General features: G+C 36.6%; 1 protein-coding gene across 1 annotated transcript in view; it reads right to left on the bottom strand.

Annotated features, from left to right (window-relative positions):
* Positions 1 to 1,201: 1,201 nt before the first annotated feature.
* tspan36 (tetraspanin 36) overlaps positions 1,202 to 10,890 on the bottom strand; it is a 30,403-nt gene continuing 20,714 nt past the window's right edge. Inside the window, exons 6-8 of the mRNA XM_041786443.1 lie at positions 7,396 to 7,548; positions 4,751 to 4,834; positions 1,202 to 1,868 (exon numbers count right to left, since the gene is read on the bottom strand). Coding sequence (XP_041642377.1) covers positions 1,788 to 1,868; positions 4,751 to 4,834; positions 7,396 to 7,548 — 318 coding nt within the window. The 3' untranslated portion in view covers positions 1,202 to 1,787. The remainder of the gene's footprint in view (positions 1,869 to 4,750; positions 4,835 to 7,395; positions 7,549 to 10,890) is intronic.

Below are 10,890 nucleotides of genomic sequence, written 5' to 3'. Positions count from 1 at the left end.
TGTTTCCCCATGTAGGGTCAAAACTGCAACACATTTCATGAAATGCATTTTGACGGTTGAAACTTTCTAAGACATCTGTTGCTGGGTAGATCCCAAGGCATTTGCATGATAAAAGCTATGTATTTGTTCCTTTTTAAATTAAAAAAAAAAAAGAAATGAAAACAGCAGTAAAAATTTGGCCCACTGGGTAAGCAAAGTTGCCAACCACCTGGTTTAGAACCACTGATTTAAAGTAAATTTTTAGCTGTTAAAATTTTATGAGTTGGAAAAACTTTGCACATCTGTTTGAATAGATTACAGCATAGGCTCTCTAACACCATCTATTGGATTTTCCTTGTTACTACAGCTATACATGTCTATGCAGGTTCTCAGTCATCCAGGTAATGGTTATTTAAAACTTGATCCAAAAAAGAGCAACCTTAACCAAGTCATTTTTCCTTTTGAATTAAAGTTTAGATGCAATAGAACATCAGCCATCAACTAAACTGGTAATCTAAGATGTATTTTTGCACTGGTTCCAAATAGATACATTTATGTTACACCAGTTACAGTGGGTAAAAGGCAGAGAGGAGGAAAAGTGAGGGAAATGTGTTATGAATCTAGAAAACAAAAGGATCTTTTCAGTTTTTAGTCCCACTGCTGAGTTAAACTGGCTCTACTAAGCCTCTTTAATGGATGATCTATCGTGTTATCTATGGTCTGCAGCTAGGATGCTTCTGTATAGAGTTTATATTCTCCTCTATCTTTTTGAACACTGACAAGGTTTATGTGAAATGAACACTACTATCTCCTGTGTCTACATGTCTATGGGCCTCTTTATCAGCCAAGTCAGGAGGTGAAATGTTGAGAGATAACCGGCAGGGATCACGTTTAATGTCATGCTCTCAATGTGTTTTTGTAACGAGGTTAGAGGGGTGTGTTAGCATGAAAATGACCACAGGATTTGACATGCATTGGCTGTTTTCCCTCTAAATACATTGCGACAGATGCATTGTTAGCAGCTGTCTCTTTGTACAGCACCAAAAGACTACTTTTGCAGCTTATTTGAGAAATGTAATCAGAAAAAAAGGCAATGCAATAGTGTGTTAAAACTGCACTGAAGCTTGTTAAAGTGGGACATTATTTACCTTTTTAAATGTATCTGTAGTCAAACACAGCTGTCATCTATCAAAATCACAAAAAGCCTAATATTTAGGTTTTATTTTCATTTTAATATATTCCAAAGAATAACATTGCCTTATAGAATATCTACACAACACAGAAGAGTGAAATGGCACAGCAAGATGTACAAGTAGGCCCCAAAACAGTTCTCTATTCTGTCACATTTCTCCCCTGTAATATCACAGTGTTGTACCAGGATTACAAAAACCAACAGAAACATTAAAGAAACAGTCTTTTAGCAAACTAAATACAGCAGAGATCAACATTTTCTACCTTTTTATCAATAAACAGTGTCTTCTAACATTTGTTACCTCAAAGGCCACATCTTTGCAACAACACGACAGACACCTTTAGCTGTCTTCAAAGAGGGAGGTTAAGGCTAATCCAATAAAAGCCATAACTATATTAAGTTAAATAATTTAATAAATCTAGGGATAATTTACTGATATATATAGAGGAAGAATTCTTTCATGATCCCCTTTCAACTAAAAACAGATTTTCTACATACTATATATGTGCCATAAACAAAATAAAATTCAGATTTGTACAATGATGCTTCTATACATTGCTGATTTTGTCTTCAGCAAAGCAACATGAGGAGGTGTAGGGCAGCTGTAAGAGGTGTATCAGGCATATAGAGGCTGGTAACCACTCCTCCGACTGCCGGCTCGACAGGTGATCACACACACGCTCAGCATCCCGAAGAACTGCAGAGAAGATGGAGACAGAGTTGATCAGACACCCGCAATAAAAAACATGGCTGTATTCTAACAGCCTGGAGTTATTGTTGTTGTTAATGTGAAAGAAAATGATGACTGGAATTGGAAACTCCTGGAAACATGCTCTTCTTTTGGCTTTATTCCACTTTTTTGACAAATCACATTGCAGATGAATTTACTGTTTATGATTACTTATTCTTTTTTGAATGTTTATGGGCTGCTTAGACACGTCAGTTCCTGTTTTTATACAAGTTTACCTTCTTAAGACTGTTGTACGGTTGACTTAATGAAAAACAATAATGGAGGTCAGTGAAAGTTCAAGCAGGAAGACTGTTTCTGCTCAATCTTCAGTACCCACTCATTCACATCTCTCCCTTTTCCATTCTTTTTCTCTTCCAGCCCTGACAATAGGCTGATCATGGGTGTTCACTCTCCTAAGCACTCAGCTAGTCCAATGAGACACCTCCATTCAGTTGTTCAGCATCTAGTCCAGATCCTTACAGGTCTCCTGCTCATCTTATCCTGCATTCCTGGGTTCCTGGGCAGCTTTTCAGAAGTCTACTCCTCATCCTGCATTTCTCAACACCACCACCAGTGTCTAAACTCCAAGGGTGGGTATGCTATTCCTGCCATTTGCTTCACTACCCCTTCAAATACATGATATTGTCATGGTGGACTCTAACCGCCAAGGACTCTGCACGATTCTCTTTCATTAAATTTGAAAATAAATTATTGTCAAACTTGTATTAACTCTCTTCTGGTTGAAATACTTATTCAGACTCAAAACCTAACTTTAATTTTGTTAAGCAACAAACCTGACTGGCATGTGGTCAGCTGTTACACACCATTGAAATTAAAGATGACAATATCTGATATGCTGGTATGTATAGATTCATTTCAGCCTATATCAATATTTAGACAAGTTTTAGGTCTGAAATTCACAACTCCTTAAAACACACTTTAAAGTTTAAAGACTGAGGATGAACAAAGAAAAAGACTTCCGCTGACATAGGTCTGGTGATCCTGCATGAAACTTGACAAACTTTATACATGCTGCTGATGTTGACAGCTGATATTTGATTATAAATAATGGCAGAAAAGTTCATATCTGCAGAAACCAATAATTAACTTTTTAGGCTTATATCTGTTGATACTATTGCATGTCTCATTATGTTGTGCATCCTTAATTGAATTGTTGTTGAAAGGATATAAATGAGTATTTACTGTAAATAGAAAAAACTCCATGCATCCATTTCATACGAAAAGTGAGTAGAAGAGTAGCATGTCCATCAAACAGTTAAAGTAGACCCACGCTCTCAATGTTTCAGTACACCTTCACCAGGCAAAGAGTTTGCAAAAAACTAATGGGGCATCCTAAATACAGAGGTGGAAAGTAACTAATTACATTTCCTCACATTACTGTAATTTTTGGCTCAACCTGAACAATCTGTTTGGACATCCATATTCTCATGTTGTTACTGTCTATAATATAATAATTGCCCAGCTGTCTGGGTCAACTCGCTTAGCTTGCTGCCACTGTTACTTGACCCGTGATGAGCAGAAAAAGATGGATGGATGGATTAACTGAGCCCCACAGCTTGAGATGTAGTTGTAGTAAATTTCTGGTTAACTGCCCTAAGTTAGGGGGACACTAAGGTTCCAAATGCTGATGAACAACACAAAACAGATATGTTTAATAGATTAAAAGTTCAATATAATCAACCAGCAATAGAATTTTGTCCACTCCAGTCAAAAATCAGTACCCTAAAACCCCCATAAAATATAAAAGGCAAAAACGCACAGCTATGGCTGCTTATCTGCGGACCTAGAACTGGGAAAATCAGTCTCTATAAAGAGTATCGAATAATACACGTATAAAGAGACAAAAACAAGTTGCTCAATCAATCAGCTTGTTGTTTATGTCTTAATTTATTGATTGAAATCTCATGTCATGATGCTGATTGGTCACAGACTTTAACCCACTTAAATATAAATACCCCACTGAAATTTGTAGATGAATATTTACTGGCTTCTATCAACTTCTGAGGAAAATACGGTTTATTTAGTAGCTTTTTTGGGACACGAGGAGGTCATTCAGTTCAGATATTTTCTCTTTTCCTCTCTCTCTGGGCCCAGTTTCCTGAGAAGCTTTGACAAGCACAATTAAATTAAGGCTTAAATGTTTCTCTTAATTCCACACTGACCTGCTTTTGTTGAGGAAATAACCTTCAACACAGCGTTCAATAAAGCTTAACAGGAGAAGATTTGAAGACAAGTAATTGTTTACCGAGGAAATTAAATTTGAGAATTTGAGGAAATCTATGCAGGGAGAGGGTCCAACATACAAGAGAGAGAGGTATTTTAGCCTACTTATCTCCAAAAGGATATGTGTGCAACTAAATATTGTTGCTTCATGTCATATTCCTAACTATTTTCTATTTATCTGCCTTTTGTTTTTCCTCACTGTAATTAATACGTTTATTTTAAAAATCACTTTAAATTACCATGTGTTAATGGTACTTTGAAAAAACAGCCTTACTTAATGAATTGCAATAATAAACTAGAAGAGCACTCGGAGAGCACAGACCTCCGCCATTAGCCCTATCTCCCAATATAGAATCCCTTAAAAAATTCCTGGATCCAGATGGTGATCCGGATCAGTCCCAAAATCTAATCAGGTCTTTCTTATGCCATTTCCGATATTTCCTGAAATTTTCATCAAAATCTGCCATAACTTTTTGAGTTATGTTGCTAACAAACAAATTAACTAACTAACTAACAAACTAACAAGCCCTGCTGATCACATAACCTCCTCAAAGTGTGCAGTAATGCTCCACCTAAGTGGTTAGACTACATGTGGCTACCTTTACCTTGATGATAGCAAAGCCCAGGATGACCAGCATGGCATAACCCAACACATCCTGTAGGAGGACCTCCAGCTTAGACTCACAGCCCTGAAACACACGCACAAAGGTGGTGAGTACACTGTGGAAATGCCTGACCTTAACAAACTGTATCAAAGAAAGGAAATGATGTGATTGTGATTTAATTCAAGAGATTTATTGTCACTCCAAATGGAGGTACAAACATGTGGAAAAGCTCAAACATGTTAAAACACAAAGTAAACAGCCTTTATATGCCTATGTGAAGTTTCCAATTGCCAGGTAGTAAACAAAGAATGGCTGGGGTGTTTGGGGTGTGGTACAGCTGTTGTACCATAGGCAAATCTTCCTCTCAGTTCATCCTTGAGTGAGAATGAAAATATGTATATTAAGTTTAAAGAAAAGCGTTCTTCAGATATCGTGCTCTCCAGAATGGCAGAGGCTTACATACGTACAGTGCATTCAGAGAGTTTTCAGCCCCCTTCGCTTTTTTCAATTTTGTTATGTTTCAGCCTGACACTACAGTCAATTGAATTTGTTTTTATTCTCTTTAATCTACGCTCAGTACCGTTTCATGACAAAGGGAAAACAGAATATCAGAAATTTTAGCAAATTTATTAAAAATAAATAAGACAGAAGGATGGACAAATCACATTAAAACTGGATTGCCTTTGATGTGGAGTTTTTTGCAAACTCCAAGCAGGCTTCCATTGTTTTTATTGTTTCAGTATGTTTCTATGTTTGTTGATTCTCTAATGTTTTCATTGTTGTGTTTTTATTTCTATTCTTTTGATCTCTATGTACAGTACTCTGACTGAAAGCACTTTTGTAAATACAAATTCATCATTATTATTTTTATTATTTGTTCTGCAATGAGGAGAGACTTCTGCCTAGTCATTATGCTATAGGCCCAGATCGGTGGATGGCTGCAGTGATGGTTGTCCCTCTAGAACTTCATCCCATCTCCACACAGGATCTCTGGAGCTCAGTCAGAGTGACCATCAGGTTCTTGGTCACCTCTCTTATCAAGGCCCTTATACCCTGATTGCTCATTTTAGCCAGGTGAAGAGTCCTGGTTGTGCCAAACTTCCTCCATTTGAGAATCATGGAGACCACTGTGCTCTTGAAGACCTTCAGTGGGACAATTTTGCCCATGTGGTTTTTGTTTCCATTTGTAGTTTGCAGGTGAGGCTGGCTATCTGATTATTTGAAATGAGAAAGAGTAAACATTGTATTTCTTTGAATTTAATTTGGTATGATCTGAATACAGATTTTGAAGTCTTCATGGTTTACTTGACTGTATTTATATTAAGATTCAGACTTAGAGTGGCAAGATAGTGTTGATCTCTCTATCAACACTACCAATCAAAAGAAAGGGATCTGTTATGGACATTTTTAATATTTTTGATATTTCTTATATTTCTTTGTATCCATAGATATTCTGAGGATGGTTAAGCTACTTCAAGGCCCCAGGTCAAACTGTAAGATCAGGAGATGGGACTCCTGGGCTGATAGTCTAAACTCACATGCTTAAGTTAGATAAAACGCTGTTTGTTCCTTCAGTGAAGGCTGTTGTTTCACAGCTTGTGTGTCTGTAAACCTTAGACAGAGACAGTCTGACTCCACGACATTTTAGTACTTGACATCAGTCAGTGGAGTCTGTGTAATCATATTTTGAGTTATGATGCAGGTTAAGGTTGACCAAAAGGCATAAGAGGGCGACCTCGTGCCTTAGGTTTTGCATTGATATGCAGTCAGCTGTGAGACTTTCTGTAGAGAGGTGTTTGCCTTTCCAAACCATGTCCGACAAATGTATCTTACCACAGGTGGGCTCCAATCAAGATGTAGAAACAGACAGAGAGAAAATGTGAGGAACCTGATCTAAATTTTAAATGTTGTTGCAAAGGGTCAGATTACTTATGCCAGTGTGACATTTTAGTTTTTCTTTGTAATGAATTTACAAAAGATTCTAAAATTCAGTTTTCACTTTGTCATGAAGGGGCACTGAGTGTAGATTAGTGAGAATAAAAATGTTTTTTTTTTACTGTAGCGTCAGGCTGCAACATAAGAAACAGAACTGAATGAAGAGGGTCTGAAAACTTTCTGAATGCACTGTAAGTACAGACAACCTGAAATCATAATGTCTCAGTCCTGTGATATAGCCAACACAGAGTCATAAAAACATTTACATTGGAAATATGTAGAAACATACAAATATACAGAAATTAACAGGTTAAGTATTGGACTTGTATTTAGTCTAACAGATTAAGTTAAAAAAAATAGCTGAACAGCCTTCTGGTCAGGTGAATGAAGTTGTTCCTCAGTCTACTGGTGTTCGTTTGGCTTTATATTTTGAAATTGAAATGTGCAAAAATATCATTAAAAGCAATATGATATAAAGTCTTCTGCACATGTTAGCATATAAAAAGTATTGTTCCTTCTGGGGAGCAGGTGACCTAGTGGTTAAAGGCGGCCCGGGTTCGAATCTGGCCTGAGGCCCTTTACCACATGTCCCCCCCACTCTTGACCCTGTTTCTGACTCTATCCACTGTCCTCCCCTATCTAATAAAGGCACAAAAATGCCCCCCCCCCCCCCAAAAAAAAAAGAGGTAATGTTCCTTTGGAGAATTTACCTCAGTGTTGATCAGGTCGAGCTGGTCCAGTCTGCCTGTGCACTGTGTAGCAGAAGAGTTTTTACAGCAGCTCAGGGGAACTGTGTTGTTGTGGCTGGCAAACCAGGCCGTAGTGGACCAGCTGGTGTAATTTCTGACACCACAGCACTGCAACTGTTGGCAAGAAGCAAACAGACTCCAGTTAGAAAAATATAGATTCACATGGTTAGGAATATATGAAAATAGTCAAAAAAAATTATTAAAAAAAGTCCTATAACAGAAATACAGCTACGTAGTATAACAATCATAATTACACATTTTCTTAAAAATAACCTATCAAAACCTTAATTATAAAGTGGTTTACATAGCACAAAAGTCCAACAATATAATACACAACACTGAAGGAACATAGGAGCTGAATAAATGAGAGACCATTGAAAAAAAAGAATGAATAACCTGTGGACAGAGTAGGGTAAATGCTTTACAGGGCCAAAATAATAAACAAATAAAGGTGTGGCAGGATCAGGTGCTTTTAAGGATAAAGAACAAAGGTCAAAACTGCAAATAAGTTAATTACTGTCTAGGTAATTAGCAAATAAAGTCTACAGAAAATCCTGAAAGTCAAAGGTAATCTGATGTGATATAAAAATAAAGTGTCTGTCAGTCTGTCTATCTACGTATCTATCTCTTTATCATTACATGGTGAATATCTTCACTGTTGGGACCAACCCCATGTGGGAAACAAAGACTTGGCCTACATGACAGTGTAGAAGCCTAAGTTCTGGTAGTTTCAGAGGACTATCTTAAATAAAGACCATAAACAGGAAGGGACTCATTGTTCCTGGACCCCTTGCAGCACTTCACACCAAGGTGTGAAAAGGACACATCCCAGTCTCTCGTTGGAGGAGACCTTGATTCTCTCTTTGACATCAAGGAATGTATTCAGATTGGACGGCTACAGACAGCCTCCAGAATTATAAGGACTGCTGCCCCAGAAGACAGAGCCTTGCCCTTGACAGAAAGTTAAATCCTACTGCTGTTTGTTTCTTTTGCTTTAGAAGAACTGTCAAATCTGTGGAAGAGTCATCAACATTCTCTGCCCACACCTGGATCAAGCAGAACTTTGCTGATGTTTTGTTGTAGTTTAGCTTTATAATAGTTATTTAAGTACCATTGATTCTGATTGATGATGCTTTGTTAAATAACTTCTATTGTATATATTTTTTTGCATATATATTGTAATAACTGCATAAAAAGTGCCATATAAACTTATATTATTATACTTATTATATTAAATTCTTCTTTTCTGTTTTCTTAGGATTATTATTTCAAGATTTTGAGTTACTGCCTCCTTAATTTATCTTAAACAAGGGACAACTTCAGCACATTCCTGCTAATGTCTGATTCTCTGCTGATTTTTTCCAGCAACAGTTCTAAAAAAAAAAAAACTCCTCTTGCCGTACGCAGATCAAAACATGCACTAACCCCGGGACCTGCCTACAAGGTGGAAACTGTTTACTGCTACAAATACCTGACACAGTAGATTAGCTCAGAATCCCCTCCTTTGTTTAAAATCTGGGATTAGAAAACTTGTTAAAGCTGCTGTGGAAGTTTCTGTGAGTTAGCTCTAAAACTATACTGATATTCAGGTCAAACACAAGCAGTGTGGAAAAAAAAAACGCCCACTTTTAATGATTACTTGTGTAATTTCTAATTTCTTTAAAGGGCATGGAGAGTACACTCTGGGTCACTGAAAACAAGTAACAGTTTTCTGTCTTATACTGACTTGATCATGGGTTATAAAACTTTTCATTGTGCTCTGTATGATTGAGATGGTGGGCCTTCATTGACAAATCATAGGAAAAATCACTGAGATATCTTTAATTATAAGGCTATTCTTCATCTGCTTCCCTCATATTTGTGTAATTTTCATTTTTCCAGGAAACTTTCATAAATGAGATTCTTAATCTCAGTGGGTTTTCCTGGTTAAATAAATTTGAAATGGAAAAAAAAAGTTAACACAATTTAGAAGTTGCCTAGCATATTTTCTTTTTTTTTTTTTTTTTTTTTGTTCATTCATGCTGATTTTCCATCAATACGTTTATTGACTTGATGCATAATTAACGACACAGTCATTAAAATAAACATACACACAGCTACCACTCAGACATGAAGTCATATTTTGCAATAACAAAAATCCAAATCATGTAAAATCTGAGGCTGTTTCACTTTTTCATCAGGTTGATATCAACTGAACCTTGTTGCAAGGTTTCTATAAATCAAATCCTCCTCTTCATTTGATAAAAAAGATGTTATACAAAGGCAGTAAATGCCTAAACATGCTCTTTTTCCCCTTTTCTTTTAAATGCTACTTTCTCAGAAGTAAAATTTTTTAGCATCTGTCGAAGCAAATGTTTACAACTTGATCATTCATTATTGTAAACCTCCAGTGTCTTAAAATCATAATTGATGGCTGATATTAAATAGTTGCTTAAGATTAATCACATTTTCAATGCTATATATTTCATTTTTAAGTATTTAAAATTATTGTTTTTGAGTCCATATTGTGAAGCAATTTTTACCAGTATGCTGATTTGGGAATCAAATGAATGCAAAGAGAAGCACATTTTGATCTACCTTGAAACTGATCATTAAAATGAGAGCTACAATGCTACAGCAGTTTGGTCTGAAACTGTGACTCTGAGGTAGGAAACAGGTTCAAAGTGATGATTCTGTCAGATACACTGTTTAACACTGTTATACATTTAGAAACATGCAGGAGCGCATGTACAAAATGACTCACTGAGTGAGTGTGACAGCCCTGGTTTTCCATCTGTGTATGAGCTTCACTCCACATGTATCCATTCGGTACATGTCTTTACCGTACCGAGAGGCCTGTGCTGAATCCGCATGGTATGAATACACATACCTTTACACCCCTGTTGTAAAGGTACTCCATATCACACAGAAAATAGAGGGTTAGAGGCTCAGACATCTCATTGGGATGTAAAACCCACATGTCCCCTTAAACTGTGCCATCTTAGAAGCAGAAATGAAACCTTTTGCTTTTTCTGCTTCACTGACTCTGGGCAGACTTTTGCCAGAGAAACAGATACACAGAAAAAAGTTCAGTTCATATGAAACAAGTTGGTGGAGAAGGTATGAGTGGTTTATGGTGTTCAACTTATAAAAGACTTTTGTCTGCATAGGTTTAGCTTTGAAACAATACACCCAAAATATTTACTTATCTGTCATATGTTGTTGTATGCCAAACTACTCACTTACAGATTTAGACTTCTCATTTAAAATCAATTTATACATTAACACACAAGAAAGCAATGAAATGAATTCATCCAAAGAAAAGTAAAATGTAACACGATAGTTGAGTCTAATCATGAAAGGCAGAGGTTTGTGTTTTAGCATCTGCTGTTTTTTTACAGGCATACAAGAAAAGACAAAGTCGAAAGTAATAAAAGAAAAGAGAGGGAAATGAAAGTAAACAAGAAAGAAATATGT

This window comes from Cheilinus undulatus, linkage group 5 (assembly GCF_018320785.1).
Source record: "Cheilinus undulatus linkage group 5, ASM1832078v1, whole genome shotgun sequence".
Lineage (NCBI taxonomy): Eukaryota > Metazoa > Chordata > Actinopteri > Labriformes > Labridae > Cheilinus > Cheilinus undulatus.
This window is presented reverse-complemented; position numbering and strand designations above follow the sequence as displayed.